Source organism: Aspergillus heteromorphus (genome assembly GCF_003184545.1).
Source record: "Aspergillus heteromorphus CBS 117.55 chromosome Unknown BO70scaffold_33, whole genome shotgun sequence".
Lineage (NCBI taxonomy): Eukaryota > Fungi > Ascomycota > Eurotiomycetes > Eurotiales > Aspergillaceae > Aspergillus > Aspergillus heteromorphus.
In genome coordinates this window covers 259,168-274,014 of record NW_020290438.1, presented here as the reverse complement: position 1 = coordinate 274,014, position 14,847 = coordinate 259,168, and the positions used below count along the sequence as shown (strand labels likewise).

Genomic DNA, 14,847 nt, shown 5'->3' with positions numbered 1-14,847 from the left:
CCCCACCAGCATCTAATTGCTCCCCCCTCAGCTCGGACCCCGCGCCTTCTTGCCCTTTACAATCGCCCCCGACTGCCGAATGTCTCGTTCCGATTAACTGGGTCGTCCTGACATCCACCCTCCGGTCCTGCCGTATCGTCCCACAACACTACGACACCACCACGCGCTCCTCCTCCATCTTAGTTCAATACAATTCCACTCGCACGCTATCCCACCCCCTGCTTCAACATGTCCCGTTCCGCTGCCGACGCAACCCGCTTCACGGCCACCGGGCCCTACGCCCACTCCAAGCCCGGTTCTGCGGCCCCTTACAAGCTCCCCGACTTCATGGCCAAGTCGGGCTCGAAAGGACAGGCCGGCCCGTCGGCCCCGACGGTAAACCGGAGACTCCCAAGGAGAAGGTCGAGCGGTTGCGAGCCCAGGCTCGCGCGGCCCGGATAGCCCAGTCGACGTCGCGGGTGGATCAAATGGTTGATTTCGGCCGTCGGTTTGCGAACAAGGCGCACAAGACGATGGTTTACTCTTTGATTGCTGCTTCGGGTAGGTTCTCTCAATGTTTGCTTGCTGGGGATGGTGCTAGGGGAGGTGCTCATGTGCGAGGTGGGGCGGGGAGGGATGGGACTGGTGCAGAGATGCTGGAGGCATCGTAAAACAGAGAAGAGAGAGAGAAATGAAAGAAGGAAGCAGAAGCACATGGTCAAGGGAACTTCTCAACTGACATGTTTCGAACATAGGTGTTTGCGGTGTCCTTACGATTTACTCCGTGTTCTCTCTCACCATGTACAACCGCCGCCAGCGCGCTCTGTGGGTGGAGAAGGAGCTGCAGTCACTGGAGGACGCAAAGACGGCATACGGCAGGGGCACCGCGACAACGGAGCAGCTGGAAATGCTGAAGAACGAGAAGATCGGCGAGATCTTCCAGCGGAAGAAGGACGAGGAGAGGGCCCAGCGCCCGTGGAACAAGCTGAAGCGGTACATGTTCAGTGGGATGAAGGCGGACGAGACGCCCGAGGCGGCCCCCAACGGCATCCCCGACAGCATCATTGCCGACACCAACATCAACACCAAGCCCGGAGTCCTGGAGGCCCTGAACGCAAAGACGGCGGAGGACGCCAAGTCCGCTGCTGCCGCCCCGCAAGGACAGCTGGACGTCCTGGCTGAGAACGCCGAAACTGCCGCCAAGCAGACGACGCGAAGCTGGAAGAGCTGGCTCACCGGCCGGTGAGGAAGGAAGAGGGGACGGGTAATCGAAGAAGGGAGGAACCCGGGATGCTCGGAGATGACGCGCGCCTAATCTCATGTTGGCATGGCCATCCTCGGGGCGTCCATCCCCTTTCTGCAGTGGTTTGCATGGCATCGATCGTTCTTCTTTCCGGTCTTCCGCATCTGGGGTTGCGGCGTCTGTTGTATTCGGGTGTCTTTTTCTGCTGTGCTCTTCTTCTTTGCGGGGACTTTCCTGGACCCTGTGTGTATTACTGGGTTTGTGCTATATTGTTGTACATATACATCTATTTTCCATCCGCTTGGTTTACAGCGTCGTCTCAGACCCCTTGTTCCACGCGCAAAAGTAAGCTCATGCATGGCACCCTCTCTCGGGGGTGATGAATTTACAGGTGCAGCCAGCCGCAGCCGCAGCCGCGAGTTACTCTTGAGAGAGAGAGAGAGAGAGAGAGAGAGAGAGAGAGAGAGAGAGGCATGGAAACAAATGTCCACAATAATGTTTCTATTACCAAACTATCATTACGCACTGTCTGTCTTCTGTAGACAGAAAATAGAGGAAAGAAATACACAGAAAAGAGAAGAAAGAAGAAGAAAGAAGAAGAAGAGATCAAATGAAAGCTTTTATGGAAAGTAAAGGAAGCAAGGGAACAGAACAACTGCCCAATTCCAGCGGGGAACAGAAAGCCAGGAAATAGTCGCCGAAAAAAATTAAAAGTCAAATGAAGAGAACCAAAATGAGGTGGAATAGAGGATTCACCCCCTGGCTATGGTATCTAAATCAATTCAGAACAGACTCGCTTGGGATTTAATTCGTAGAGGCAGGCAGTCCAAGATGGATGGATGGCTCACTGCGAGGCTCCATTGGAGGAGGCCTTGGCCTGGGCGATCTTGGCGGCGCGACGGGCACGAACGGCGTCGGCGAGGTCCTCGAGGGTGGTGACGGTGGTTTCCCAGTCGATGCAGGCGTCGGTGATGCTGACACCCTTGCGCAGACCGGAGGGGCCCTCGGGAGGAACCTTCTGGTTGCCCTCGTGGATGTTGGACTCGATCATGACACCGACGATGGCATCCTGGCCCTCACGGAGCTGGTCGGCGACCTCCTTGGCCACCAGGGGCTGGTTGCGGTGGTTCTTGTTGGAGTTACCGTGCGAGCAGTCGACCATGACGACCTCGCGCTGCTTCTTGGCGCGCAGGGCTTCGCGAGCGGCCTTGATGTTGTCACGGTCGTAGTTGGTGCCCTTGGCACCGCCGCGGAGGATGACGAAGCCGTGCTCGTTGCCGGAGGTCTTGGTGATGGCGGCGAGACCCTGCTTGGTCACACCCAGGAAACGGTGGGGGTGAGCGGCAGCACCAATGGCGTCAATGGCAACAGTGAGGTTGCCGTCAGTGCCGTTCTTGTAGCCGATGGGGAAACTGAGACCGGAGGCGAGCTCGCGGTGCAGCTGAGACTCGGTAGTGCGAGCACCGATGGCACCCAGCGAGATCAGATCGGCCAGGTACTGGGGGGAGATGGTATCCAGCATTTCACTGGCGATGGGGATGCCCATGCCGGTCAGGTCGGCGTAGAGCTGACGGGAGACCCGGAGACCCTTGTTGATGTTGTAGGACTCGTCGATGTCGGGGTCGTTGATCAGGCCCTTCCATCCCACGGTGGTGCGGGGCTTCTCAAGGTAGGCACGCATGATGACGCAGAGGTCGGTGGAAAGCTTCTCAGAGAGCTCCTTGAGACGCCCGGCATACTCGAGAGCCGTGGCAGGGTCATGGATCGAGCAGGGGCCGACCATGACCAGCAGACGGTCATCGCGCTGCTCAATGATTTCAATGGCCTGGTTGCGTCCAGAACGGACAGTCTCAATGGCATGTTTTTGCTAGATGATGGACGTTAGCATATAGACTCACACACTTGTCTCATGGGGTCTGTCTCCTGTTGATGGTAGGGCAGCATTGGGGAGCCCCATGCATGTTGCCGTGCGCGGGGCATGGATTTCTGGCTGGGAAGACAATCTAGCTGGGGTGGGGGCTAGTGTGACTCACACCGGGGATCTCCGTCTGCAGGAACTGGGGAGAGAGCAGGGCGTCGTATCCCAGGACTGAACAGAATTGACTGGTCAGCAACAAAAGACAGGGCGTGTGTACAATGGGGAATATAATACTCACCACGCGTGTCCTCATTGACTTCGGTGGTACGGATCAAAGGCATGGTGAGAGGCGGGGGGGGGGGGGGGATTAGAGAAACAGTGAGGGTGTAAGAAGGTAAGGAAGGAGATAGGTAGGTAGATAACAGAATGAACGATGATGATGTTGCTAATAGAAGGGCTTTTATAGGACCGGGGAGTGGTAAGAGCTTTTAAAGAGCCGGACAGCCGGGGGCGCGAGGGAGAGTATGAGTCAGGGGGGAAGAGAGAGCGCGAACGAAGAGTTTGTTGGAGCAACAGGCCATGATCGAGCGTGAAGAGCAGAAGCGCAAGTGGAAGCGAAAGTGTGGGCCGCCGCGGGAGCGCGGACCAGCCGGTGAATGATTCATTAGCTGGCAGTTGGCTGCAACGTGCCAGTGGCGTTCCCTGTATTACCCGTACCGTATGGGGTTTCGATGTTGTTGTGCGAGTTAGTTTTTTGTGTCCTGTTGGTTGGATAGGGCCATGACAATTGTGTAGAACTGTCATCGACTGGGATTTGGGGACTTCCCACGACGTCTCCCATTGTTGGCCTGGCACAGTCTTTGTCTTCTCCGATCTCGGTCATCCCGGATACCCATGTACATGCGAATAGAGTATCCGCTTAGGTTGTGTCACGATGCAGGCGTCAGCGCCTGCCTCATCAAAACCGATAGTCCCGTAGGTACTAGGTAAATACCTCCTACGTACGTATCTCCTGATCATGGGAGCCTCCATCTGTCCCCTTCTGGATGCCAGCATCATCTTACGTCAACTCCTCCCTCCCCTTTGCAGTCTCAGAGGTGATCTACCAATGAGAAAGAATTGCCATGGCTTTCTACAGAGTACTAGGCTCCGGATCACCGATCTGCGTGGAGTCGGATGCCGACCTGGGAAAGGCTTGCAAGGGATCATTCGGGGCGCAATGGTTGATCAATACGAGTCTGTGCAATGAGGCCATCCACCGGAGTAAATCGTCGGATACTCCGGACCGTGGGCTGCGTGCTCGCCAAACCGTTTATTGAAGCCCATGCATGCATAGTCACGACAGTAAGACGTCGTGATACCGATTATTGATCGAGTCCGCTTCCTCCACATGGGGCTGACCTGACCGCACGACGGTCTGCATATGATGGATCCATGGGCGGTAGGTGAAGCAAGTCCTGTGCAGCCATGGTCCACGCTGCTTCTTCTGTTTTCAATGGACTCGGCGCTCTTTTCCCGCCATTTCCCCAGTCTCGGGTTACTACAGTGTCTCTGGGTCAAAATAAAGGATGGGCCCGGCGCAGCTTTAGCGCAGTGATTTAGATCTGACCGGCTGCAGGCGTATCGAGAACCGGCAGGCATGACTCAGCCCAACTGCCAATCGGGCCTGCGCATAAGCATGGATCTGGATCTATATCGCGGCAGAGGGGAGTGTGGGGGGGGGGGAGGGAAGGGCTGCAATCCCGTTGCGACTCGCCCATTTTGATTCTGTATGGTAACATCAGCCTGGTCGTGTACACCGTAAGTGTACAGACGACAGACACTCGAAACCGAGTGGCTCCTTGCGGCAGTTCCCGTGTGGACCTGGGGAAGTGACGGCTGAGGCTAGTGAGTAGTAAATCTGTCAGTCGGTAGATAATCATTAATCTGCATGGCCATCCCTCCACTTGCAAAGCACTACCATGGCTTTGGGGAAGGTCTCCGATCCTAGTGTGTTCAAGGTGGACCTAAGATCGAGGCTGCACGATGCTCTGGCGAGTGAGATGGATCTGGTGGGTCACAATGGGCGCTGTTTCTTCTGTGATTTGGGTGAGACCAACGTGTTGCAGACTTTTGAGACCCTGGGAAGCCCGTCGAGGGGGGAGTTGCGGGCGTTGAAGCATCGTGGCCGGAATAGCGTTTTAGTCGCCCTGCGCCGTGTAATTGTTTTGCCGGGACCCCACCGCCCCGACGGAAGAACGCTCAGCAGAGTTGATGTACCTGGACTAAATGCGGGCGCCAAAGGGCATGGTTGGAATGTTATTGGGTCACTATATGTATTCCGATCTCAGGGCAGAACCTCTTTGCCCTTCCAATCCCAACACCGACCTCGTCCGTCGCCATCGTCTGTCCCCATCGCACATAGATGCTGCAACAGCCGCGCTGCGGATTCCTCCGGCTGCAACATCTCTCTCCCATCCCAGTAATCCTTCGTGAAGTCACTCTGGACTGTTCCAGGGTGCATCGCCACCGCTATCGCCCGGTCCCTGCTCCGAGTGCGCAGGTACAGATCGAATGTCTTTGCCAGTTGAAAGACCGATGCTTTGCTAGCACGGTAGGAATACCAACCGCCACTTGCATTGTCGGAGATCGACCCCACTCGTGCCGCCATCATGACATAGATCGCATGCGATGGAAGTGTCCATGATGCCGATGATGATGATGCATCTTCCGCGAACGGAGTCGATGACTTGGTCGGCAAAAGGGGGACCAGGTGCTTCATCAGGAGCATGGGACCGAGGGCGTTGACTTGGAAGCTGTGCAACGCGTTGGCCGCATCGATCTGTGTCGGGGATTTTTCAACATGCAAAACACCGGGCACAGTGATCGCGATACGCAGTGCAGCCTTTGGATACTCGTCTCGTATCCGTGTGGCCATCGCATGTATCGTCGTCTCATCTAAGAAATGGGTCAGGACATCTTTCCCCGACAGTACAGGGGATATGGGTGTGGTACCGGTCACGTCAAGCTCGAACACCCTCAGTCTCTTTTCAGCCCTCCCCGACCGATCATTGACTCCATCCAGCAATCTGTCCCGGACTTCTCCGCTATTCCTCCGCGCAGTCGCGAGAACGGGTAGGTCCGTGTGTGACAACAGCTGTCGTGCGAAGGCGAACCCCAGCCCTCTCGAGGCAGGGGTCACAAGGGCGAGCCCAAGATTTGTAGATGACATCTGTAAATGGGTTGGTTCTGAATACATCCAAGCCCTGTCACTAGAGCATGGGCATGGCGGGGATGCAACCGACACATGGATGATGGAGTATCTCGAACGAACCCCATGGTATGGAGGTGACGTCATAGATATATATAGACGACTGAATGTTTGACATAGGTAAGAGACCAGTTAAATTATGCGTTAAGCCCGCCCGAGAGGGAGCTCTGCTTGGAATAGAGTGAGTCTAGGTGCATCTTTGAAGGAACTGTAGCAGTTATGTGTTATGTGGTCATTCAGTCAATAGTAACACTGCAGCAGGAGCAGGGGAGGGAGGGTAACTAACTACTAGACGCTGACTCAGATGATACACAGGCTGTAACATACCGTACAGATAGATTACCCACTCCGGCACCCCAGCCTCGGCGCGGACTGCAAAAGCGCCTCGGCCAATCGAGACCACTTGCACCCTCACGTCCGATCTTTTACCCCGGTTCTTGCTGACTCCCCAGTCGCGTGGCTGGCCATGATCGGTCATTCCATTCACTCATCCAGATTCTTTGCTTCCGCTTCAATCATTCATTATTGTTGCATTGCCCCCGTCCATTGAAGCCCCTGCTTTCTATGCGCCTGAACCTTCCTTCATCTTTCGACGAAGTTATACCCCGTCCTAGTCCCGTCACGATCTCGCACCAGATCACCCCCCTTCTCCCTCCATCGCTCGCTGTCTTCTCTATTTCCGGGTGTCCTGTGCGGCTTGACGCTCACCACGTCATGTACGCCTTCAACTCCAAGCGCCCGAGAGACCAGGAGCAGGACGACTTTGAGGGAAACGCACTCCGTGAAAAAAAGGTTCGTCGGCTCCAGGCTAAACAAACAGTTGCCCTCCGTCCCCAATTTCTGACGAGTGGAGAACAGAAACACCGATCTCTACCTTTACGCGCGCCCCCGGTTATTTTCCAGCTCCCACCCTTCGCGCAAAGCAATCAGCTTGCCTCTCGATTCGCTTCCTCAACCCTTACTCCGGTGGAATCCTCCGACGAGGACCGAGACGACAATGCCTTGGCGGAGACCTGGAATCGGCAAGCCCAGCAGGGTCCTCAGCATGTCGCTCCCACACTGAGCGCAGATATGGATGTCGATGATGGGAAGGAGCTTCAACACCCGGCCATCAGTGGGGATACGCGATCACCGATTCCACAGAGACTTGTTGACCAATCGCTTACCATCAGCGAGAGGGCCGTCTCACACTCTCCGTACAATGCCATCCCCCCCGCGAAGAATTCCGTGACAAGGGTGGTTTTCGAAAGCTCTGCCTCCTCTCCGCATCAGGGTGCTCCTAAAGACCCGTACTCGTCCCAGGATAGGGTCTGGTGGTGCGGACAACGTCTCCCCAGCCCAGTCAGCGACAATGGGGATGGCATGCCTGCGAGCGGCAAAGACTCTGTGAGCGATGTCGATATGTCATACAACATATCCCAGCCAGCGTCCCCTCCTGACCTGCACCAGCCGACGTTCTTGACAGACCATCCCATGCCAGAGTACACTCCTGTCTCTCCATCCAAAAAGAAAACCGCGTTTTCAATGGGCTATCGAGCGGACTGCGACAAATGCCGGCGCAGAGTGCCCGGCCATTATAGCCACATCATCCGCTGCTGAACATTCCCGCATTCCCATCGTTGCTGTTTCTCCTCCTCCTCTACCTCCTCCTCTTCTTCTCTCTACTCGTTGACTTGATACCTTGATGATACCAGGCGTTTTGGGCGAACAGGTCGCAGGCACAGGCGGCCGGGTTGTTTTAACATTTGATTGATACCCACTGGTTCCGGGGTTGCGGCCGTGGACTTCTGTTACCTAGCATCGGCCCAGAGCGGCACGATGAAAATATATGGGAGCATGCTTGTACATAGACCATCAAGCTGAATTACCCACCCATGATTGACATGACACGTAGCTGATCAACAGTAGACCACTTTACTACTAGTAGTACCGACCTGGACTCCTGCAGAAATCCAGTCACTTTCCCTTTCCGCTTTCGGCCCACTGAGCGATCCCGATTTAGCACTGGGAGTATCTAACCCCAAGCGAAGCTACGTAAGTAGCTGACAGTCACCCTAGGGGCTCTCCTGAGCTGAGCTGGTGGTTCGAGCAAGCAGGCTAGCAGTGATAGATATCTTGGGGTTCGCTACTCCGTACTACTAGTCAGGCTATATACACTATACAGGCTGATAGACAAGACGAAGTGGTTCAGGAGCAGGCAGGGTCACAAGTAAAGTAGTTTAGCCCCTTGGGGGCTGGGGTCTGTAGGGTTCCAAGAACAATTGTCTAACTCAAGGTCTTTTTGACAAGGACCGACGACAAAGCTCAGAGGCTGTGTTGGCTCGGATATAGGACCTAGTCTCTTCTCCACCATAGCCGCATTTGGCACCTCCAACTTCATCTCCGACAACAACACCGCCAGGAATACTTTGACCTGCTGTAAGACGAACCCGGTGCACGGACAACGTCTGGGTCCTGTGAGAAAAGGCAGATAGCTGCCCTCGCTCTCCATCTTATTCGGGAGGAGTCCCTCCCATCGCTCGGGCCGAAATCGGTCGGCGTCCTCGCCCCATATCAGGGAATCGTGATGCAACATATCTAGGGAAACGGCCACTCGAGCCTGCGCGGGAAGGACAAAGCTGGTATGGCACTGTGTAGTTTAATTAGCTAGTTAAGGATACTATAAAGAGATTAGGACAGGTATCTAAGCTTTATAGGTTTTTTTTTTTAGTGAAAATAATCCCTTTAATTTAATAAATAAACACGCAGAATCAGGCCTTTAATCCTAAGAACTTGGAAAGAATACCAGATGCTGGTGGTAGATGGTTGCAACCTGCAGGTGGGTCTCGGAGAAGTATAAAAAAATGAAATATATGGCCGAGAGGGGGTTATCTGATATATCGAAAAGGAGAACCGAGCACAAGTATGAGAGAACCAAGTCAAATATTGAACAGCGGCCTTTCTCACAATCTCCGCAGCGTCAACAACACTCAGTATTTTACTTTCCAAAATGGTCCCGTACAAACTCTTCACGGGCCTCCTCGTCGCCTCCCTGCTATCGATCAACTGGCGCATCTCCAACACCCGCCGTGTCTCTATCAAAATCCCGGGATCCATTGACCCCAGCGCAATCGTTCAAGTCCTTCATGACCAGAAGACCTTCATTGCGCTGAACCGGTTGATCATAGAGTCAGCCCAGGTCCCAACTGACCCCGCCGTATACGAGGACGAATGGTTCCAGACCCCAGAGACCCGGGACCCTATCGAGACATACAATGTCAATAGCATCATTAGAATCATACCCGGATATGACTGGGGCAAACGACACATCCGGTTTGGAACCTGGTTGAGGAATATCGAGACCGGCGTCAGGACCAAAGCCGACGCACCGTTCGGTGTATCGGTGGGAAGCCAGTGGTCTGTTCAGCCAGACAATCCAGGCGGTAAGATGATCTCAGACCCTTTTGCTCGGAACTCTCCATGCTGACGGGGAAAGTAGGATGGATATTGGTCGTGGATAGGGACGTCAGCTGTGTATGGTGGGTGATGCCCTTTGTGGCGTACACATATGATGAATGCCATGCCAACGTTGCTCATGAGTTGTTGAAGCTGGCCGGTTATCCGAGTGCCGTTCCGAAATCGCTGACATAAGCGTCGGGATCCGATGGGAGATGGCCGGAAGTGGCCATCGGATCCTGGCTGAGTATGCGAGATACTATACGGAGTAGTCAGTCTATGTACTCCTGTCGAGGGAGGGGATGCCTGTAGGGAGTAGGGAGTAGACAGATATCTATACAATCGGCGATGGTAGGGAATTCTCGGCAGAGATCAGGATCCATATTCAATAATATTGCAATACTAATTGCGGGTGATAAGATCCGTCTCTCCACAACGCCCAGGCTCTTTTCCCAGGTTCTTCTTCCCCAACATTTTCTGCCCGGTCGGCCTCGGCGGCAGTGCGCTTAGCCGATCTTCGTTGCCGGCAGTTCGAAGCCATCCCCGGAATTTCCTCCGGTGGCCAACTCCCTCCCCCCACGATATAAGTATGTTGCCGTGCCCCGGTTTTGGCCGGCACGAGGCACAACCTCATTCCCCAAGCCATTTTCACCTCCCCCGTCTCGCACTAAACCTCCGTCAAGATGGCCTCTCCAATTCCCCGGGGCCTGCGCCAGGTCCTCCAGAAGTCTCCCTCCGATATTGTCATCCTCTCCTCCCTCCGTACCCCCGTCACTCGTGCGAAGAAAGGCGGCTTCAAGGACGCCTACCCCGAGGAGCTCCTCGCCAGCGTGCTCCGGGCCACCCTTGAGGCGAACCCCAACCTGGACCCGGCTCTGATCGACGATGTCGCCATTGGTTCCGTTCTCCAGGAACTCGGCGGTGCGAAGGCCGGCCGCATGGCCCAGATCCACGCCGGTTTCCCCCACAGCGTTCCGTTTCACACGATCAACCGCCAGTGCTCCTCCGGCCTGGCTGCCATCTCGACCATCGCGAACGGCATCCGCGCCGGAGCCATTAACGTCGGTATTGGTGGTGGTATGGAGTCCATGACCCGGAACTATGGCTCCCGCGCTATCCCCACCGTCCTCTGGCCGGAGTTGAAGGAGTCTCATTCCCAGGACTCCAGAGACTGCATCATGCCCATGGGCATCACCTCCGAAAACGTGGCTTCGCGGTACGGCATCTCGCGGGCGGACCAGGACGTCTTTGCCGCCGCGTCCCACCACAAGGCGACGGCTGCGCAGAACGCCGGCCTATTCGACTCGGAAATCGTTCCCGTCAAGACCCTGTCCTTCGACCCGGAGAACCCCGAGGCCGCCCCCAAGGAGATCACCGTGTCCAAGGACGACGGTGTTCGCCCCAACATCTCGGTCGAGAAGATGGCTAGCCTGAAGCCCGCCTTCTCCCCCACCGGCGCCAGCACTGCTGGAAACAGCTCCCAGGTCAGCGATGGTGCCGCCGCCGCCCTGTTGATGCGCCGTTCCACGGCCACCGAGCTCGGCCTGACCTCTGCCATCAAGGGCCGCTGGGTTGCCACTGCCGTCGCGGGCTGTGCCCCCGACGAGATGGGTGTCGGACCCGCCGTTGCCATCCCCAAGCTCCTTCAGCAGCTTGACATGAGCGTGGCGGACGTCAACATCTGGGAAATCAACGAGGCCTTTGCCTCCCAGGCCCTGTACAGTGTTCGCAAGCTGGGCATTGACGAGGCCAAGGTCAACCCTAAGGGTGGTGCCATCGCCATCGGTCACCCTCTGGGTGCCACCGGTGCCAGACAGCTGGCGACTCTGCTGCCCGAGCTCGAGCGCACCGGCCAGGAGGTTGGTGTTGTGAGCATGTGCATTGGAACCGGCATGGGTATGGCTGGTATGTTTGTTCGGGAGTAAAAAAAAAGAAACGGGGTGTTTCCTTCATTGTACAGTCTGGGTCCGGTTACAGCGATGAGTTCTTATGATATCAGCGTAGACGCATGTAAATAAACCCACAATTTATTATTTTTATGTCTGATCTTCAACTCGTACACCGGTCTCATGGTCCAGTGGTGGCTATACTTCTAGCCGACGCCAAGCCCGGCCTCGCACGTGACCAGCACGCGGGATTCCGTGAAACTTTTCGAACTGTTGGCCGCAGAAGTCCGGACAACTTGAATCCCGCAACACCGCCATCCATCATGCGTCCCTCATTGCGGCTGCTGAATCTGGAGGTGCCCTCCCTGCAGGGCTCCCGAGCACTCTACGTCTGCTCGGGCTGCAGACAAGAGGCGCGCCCGCGCCCCATTGCTGCCCGCCAATTCCTGCGCCATGCCTCCAACGCGGACTCGCTGAGCGAACGTGTGCGCCGCAAGATCTGGGGAACCGACAACCCCCCGGGTGAGAAGGACCCGTATGGTGGACAGGGTGTGCTGGAACGCAAATTCAGCAAACAGCAGCCCCCGAAACAGGAGGAGGTGGCGGAGCAGCCCGAGGAAGTCGAGGACCTCACGCTCACGGACGCCTCCTACGAACCGGCGACAACATGGGCTGGGCTGGAGCGTGTCGGTCACTTGAATCGCTGGAATGATTACCCTCGTTCCGAGGCTGATACATATGAGTCGTAAGTTTCCCCTTGTTGAGGACCAGAGTCGCCCTGGCGTTGATATGCGTGGGCGCTTCTTCACCCTGGACCTTCCTTGCTGACCGATCACATAGCTTCGCCGTGAAGACGAAGCACAACCAGAAGGGTCCCCTGTCGCTCGCTGCCCACCAAGCCGCCGTCGAAATCTGCCTGATGCACGCCCTGAACAAGCCGCTGGTGAGCGTCTGCGATGTGACCGAACACGAGAAGCCTATCTTCGACATGATCTACGAGTGCAAGATCCAGCCGAACGGAGAGTGGAGCAAGGCATTGGAATACCCCAACAAGCGCACGCAGGACACTCTGGCCTACATCTTCGAGCAGATCGGAGCCCAACCAGCGGCTCCTGCTGCGGAAGAGACGGCCGAGGATCTCGTTGAGGCGTCGGAACTCGAGGAAAATGGGGAAATTGCTGACGAGCCGGCGAGCGATTCCCAGGACGCGCCTTTCTTCGGGTACCAGGATGTCCAGGATGAGGGTTTCTTGTCCCTTCCGTTGACCGATGCGGTTACCAAGTTTGCTGTGAGTGATTCTACCCATTCGATTACTTTGCCTTTGTTGTTACCAAAAAGCAGCATTGGCTGCGCGAGACGATTGCGTTCCACGGTATGACTGACTCTCGTCTATCCTGCAGTACCTGAAGAGATTCTCCCAGCTGAGCGGCCACTACTTCCCCGACCCTATCATGCAGCAGATCTCCACCGTCAAGCAGGCCGTGGCCTACGCCCAGGGCGAGCTCAACAAGAAGCCGAAGAAGCTGGCCGAATACCTGGCCGAGGACCAGCGTCTCCTGAGCCTGCCCAACGTCAAGATCTTCGACAAGAGACGGACCACGCTCCACCGGGATGACGAGATGGGACGGAAGAAGATCATTGAGGCCGCGCTTCGTGCGAGAGGCCTTCTGTAGGAAGCTGTTTGGGTTGCAGTTGCAGGGAGGCACGAGGGATGAACGACTTGGAGATTTACTCTAGTTCTTGTAGCATGTTATATCTAGTCGAAGAGTTTTTCTGTATAATAGGGAATTGACGTCTTTCATTTTGTTCATTATTGGCAGGCACGTCACACGAGCCCTGGTCTATCATCCAATCCAAGAAACCGCATTCCCACCGTGCCAGAAATAACAACCGGTTCCGTAGCCGGCTCGACTGCGCCCGAAACCCCGTACGCCTCTGGAGATAACAAATATGAATGAAGGCAATGGGGGTCAAAAAAATCAAAGCAAATCACTTCCTAGCCGTAGCGGGGAGTGTGAATCCCCGAGTCATGAAATCGGCATTCTTCGCACCATCTTTAGGCTCCTTCGAAAACAGACTGCTGATATTGTCGTTGGTGCCCATCATCTTCCGCCGCTTTTTCTTCTCGTTTTCCTCCTCCAGAATCCGGGCCGTCAGACTGGCCGTGGCCGCATTCTTGATTCCGTTCGATGCACTGGGCGTGGGGGTGGACGTGTTGCTGCGACTCGGGGCCGCGGAGGGCTCCTTTGATCCGGCACCATCGCCGTTGGCGTTCTTCTTGCGCTTCTTGGAGCCGGGGGCCTTCTTCAGCGAGTGGGTCAGACCTTGCTCGGCCAGCTTCTGTCCTCGTTCGATGAGCTGCTGTTTATCAGTCTCCTTGGTCGGGAGGATGGAGATCACGTTATCGGGAGTGTAGGGGTCGTCACACTGCAGGACATTTTTAGCAAGGATACACGGTAGGTGTAAAAAAAAAAAAAAAAAGAGAGAGAGAGAGAGAGCGACTATCCTGCATACCTGCAAACACTTATCACCCTTGAGCTGACGAATGGCCTCCTCGGAGAAAACATGCCCGCACGGAACGAGGTAAACGGCCTTGACATTCGGGCCGAGCTGCTTAGCCGTGACGGGACAGATCCAGGCCTCGCGCTTCTCGTGCTTGGAGACCGGGGGCGATTCGGTGCGCTCAGAGTCGACCTCGAATTTCAGCTCCACGACGTCCCGAAGACCCTTCACCCGGCCACAGAGGATCTCCTCGCAGTCGGCCTTGGAGCTGATGCCTTCGGCGTCGTCGCCGGAGAGCAGGAATGTCAGAACGGCGTCTTTGTTGTAGAGATTCCCGACGCTGTCGGAGACTACCGGGCGCTGTAGCTGCTTGTGCGATAGTGGGCAGGTTGTCCAGGAGTGTTCTTGTTGTTCGCGCTGGGCTTCTTTGACTTGCGCCGTGCTGGGGGTGCGGGCGGCTTCGCGGACGAGTTCGCGGCGGGTGGGAATACTGGAGAGGGAAGAAGGAGGGAGGGGGTTAGTGGGGTTTGTAAGAGATGAGGGCGGGTACGTACCTTCCACCGTCATTACCCATTTTGGTGAGATGTATGTATGGATGTATGAATGAGGATTGAAGATGGTTTGGACAATACCTGACGATGTTTCTCGCCACGGCGATAAGGGGCTGAGTCAGCGGGGCGGGTTTCCCCCGGAT

The 14,847-nt window shown here is 55.8% G+C and overlaps 9 protein-coding genes across 9 annotated transcripts; 6 read left to right on the top strand and 3 right to left on the bottom strand.

The window, feature by feature from the left end:
* Positions 1 to 228: 228 nt before the first annotated feature.
* Positions 229 to 1,724, top strand: BO70DRAFT_322737 (cytochrome c oxidase assembly protein COX14; the record flags this gene model as incomplete). The annotated part of the gene is given in 3 exon segments (XM_025540562.1): positions 229 to 375; positions 387 to 540; positions 735 to 1,724. 3 exon segments carry the CDS (start codon positions 229 to 231, stop codon positions 1,223 to 1,225), a joined length of 792 nt encoding a protein of 263 aa, XP_025395605.1. The 3' UTR covers positions 1,226 to 1,724.
* On the top strand, positions 1,183 to 1,960 carry BO70DRAFT_148341 (uncharacterized protein). The gene has a single exon (XM_025538187.1). It carries the CDS (start codon positions 1,307 to 1,309, stop codon positions 1,853 to 1,855), a length of 549 nt encoding a protein of 182 aa, XP_025395604.1. The 5' UTR covers positions 1,183 to 1,306; the 3' UTR covers positions 1,856 to 1,960.
* BO70DRAFT_365850 (3-deoxy-7-phosphoheptulonate synthase) lies at positions 1,707 to 3,446 on the bottom strand. The gene is made up of 2 exons (XM_025544177.1): positions 3,379 to 3,446; positions 1,707 to 3,311 (listed from the first exon to the last, which is right to left on the bottom strand). Exon 2 carries the CDS (start codon positions 3,003 to 3,005, stop codon positions 2,067 to 2,069), a length of 939 nt encoding a protein of 312 aa, XP_025395603.1. The 5' UTR covers positions 3,006 to 3,311; positions 3,379 to 3,446; the 3' UTR covers positions 1,707 to 2,066.
* A 1,960-nt stretch (positions 3,447 to 5,406) lies between these two features.
* On the bottom strand, positions 5,407 to 6,291 carry BO70DRAFT_299883 (short-chain dehydrogenase/reductase; the record flags this gene model as incomplete). The annotated part of the gene is made up of 2 exons (XM_025539650.1): positions 5,407 to 6,017; positions 6,075 to 6,291. 2 exons carry the CDS (start codon positions 6,289 to 6,291, stop codon positions 5,407 to 5,409), a joined length of 828 nt encoding a protein of 275 aa, XP_025395602.1.
* A 519-nt stretch (positions 6,292 to 6,810) lies between these two features.
* On the top strand, positions 6,811 to 8,202 carry BO70DRAFT_365847 (uncharacterized protein). Its single transcript, XM_025544176.1, has 2 exons — positions 6,811 to 7,122; positions 7,189 to 8,202. Exons 1-2 carry the CDS (start codon positions 6,895 to 6,897, stop codon positions 7,927 to 7,929), a joined length of 969 nt encoding a protein of 322 aa, XP_025395601.1. The 5' UTR covers positions 6,811 to 6,894; the 3' UTR covers positions 7,930 to 8,202.
* An 850-nt stretch (positions 8,203 to 9,052) lies between these two features.
* Positions 9,053 to 9,907, top strand: BO70DRAFT_365846 (uncharacterized protein). The gene has a single exon (XM_025544175.1). It carries the CDS (start codon positions 9,320 to 9,322, stop codon positions 9,794 to 9,796), a length of 477 nt encoding a protein of 158 aa, XP_025395600.1. The 5' UTR covers positions 9,053 to 9,319; the 3' UTR covers positions 9,797 to 9,907.
* A 347-nt stretch (positions 9,908 to 10,254) lies between these two features.
* Positions 10,255 to 11,811, top strand: BO70DRAFT_365845 (thiolase family protein). The gene has a single exon (XM_025544174.1). The coding sequence runs from the start codon at positions 10,449 to 10,451 to the stop codon at positions 11,688 to 11,690; it is 1,242 nt and encodes a 413-aa protein (XP_025395599.1). The 5' UTR covers positions 10,255 to 10,448; the 3' UTR covers positions 11,691 to 11,811.
* Positions 11,812 to 11,895: 84 nt separating this feature from the next.
* On the top strand, positions 11,896 to 13,468 carry BO70DRAFT_365844 (mitochondrial 54S ribosomal mL50 protein). Its single transcript, XM_025544173.1, has 3 exons — positions 11,896 to 12,396; positions 12,492 to 12,939; positions 13,052 to 13,468. The coding sequence occupies exons 1-3, from the start codon at positions 11,975 to 11,977 to the stop codon at positions 13,322 to 13,324; spliced, it is 1,143 nt and encodes a 380-aa protein (XP_025395598.1). The 5' UTR covers positions 11,896 to 11,974; the 3' UTR covers positions 13,325 to 13,468.
* BO70DRAFT_365843 (uncharacterized protein) lies at positions 13,439 to 14,749 on the bottom strand. Its single transcript, XM_025544172.1, has 3 exons — positions 14,708 to 14,749; positions 14,166 to 14,643; positions 13,439 to 14,078 (listed from the first exon to the last, which is right to left on the bottom strand). The coding sequence occupies exons 1-3, from the start codon at positions 14,725 to 14,727 to the stop codon at positions 13,641 to 13,643; spliced, it is 936 nt and encodes a 311-aa protein (XP_025395597.1). The 5' UTR covers positions 14,728 to 14,749; the 3' UTR covers positions 13,439 to 13,640.
* Positions 14,750 to 14,847: the final 98 nt, after the last annotated feature.

Bases quoted from the DNA above. Each gene is read 5' to 3' on its own strand.
- BO70DRAFT_365843 (XM_025544172.1), bottom strand. From the start codon at position 14,727: ATGGGTAATGACGGTGGAAG. The intron at 14,644-14,707 runs GTACGTACCCGC...TTCCCTCTCCAG, and splicing joins ATGGGTAATGACGGTGGAAG to TATTCCCACCCGCCGCGAAC. The intron at 14,079-14,165 runs GTATGCAGGATA...AATGTCCTGCAG, and splicing joins AGGGTGATAAGTGTTTGCAG to TGTGACGACCCCTACACTCC.
- BO70DRAFT_365846 (XM_025544175.1), top strand. From the start codon at position 9,320: ATGGTCCCGTACAAACTCTTCACGGGCCTCCTCGTCGCCTCCCTGCTA.
- BO70DRAFT_365847 (XM_025544176.1), top strand. From the start codon at position 6,895: ATGCGCCTGAACCTTCCTTCATCTTTCGACGAAGTTATACCCCGTCCT. The intron at 7,123-7,188 runs GTTCGTCGGCTC...AGTGGAGAACAG, and splicing joins ACGCACTCCGTGAAAAAAAG to AAACACCGATCTCTACCTTT.
- BO70DRAFT_365845 (XM_025544174.1), top strand. From the start codon at position 10,449: ATGGCCTCTCCAATTCCCCGGGGCCTGCGCCAGGTCCTCCAGAAGTCT.
- BO70DRAFT_365844 (XM_025544173.1), top strand. From the start codon at position 11,975: ATGCGTCCCTCATTGCGGCTGCTGAATCTGGAGGTGCCCTCCCTGCAG. The intron at 12,397-12,491 runs GTAAGTTTCCCC...CCGATCACATAG, and splicing joins GAGGCTGATACATATGAGTC to CTTCGCCGTGAAGACGAAGC. The intron at 12,940-13,051 runs GTGAGTGATTCT...TCTATCCTGCAG, and splicing joins ATGCGGTTACCAAGTTTGCT to TACCTGAAGAGATTCTCCCA.
- BO70DRAFT_148341 (XM_025538187.1), top strand. From the start codon at position 1,307: ATGGCCATCCTCGGGGCGTCCATCCCCTTTCTGCAGTGGTTTGCATGG.
- BO70DRAFT_365850 (XM_025544177.1), bottom strand. From the start codon at position 3,005: ATGGTCGGCCCCTGCTCGATCCATGACCCTGCCACGGCTCTCGAGTAT.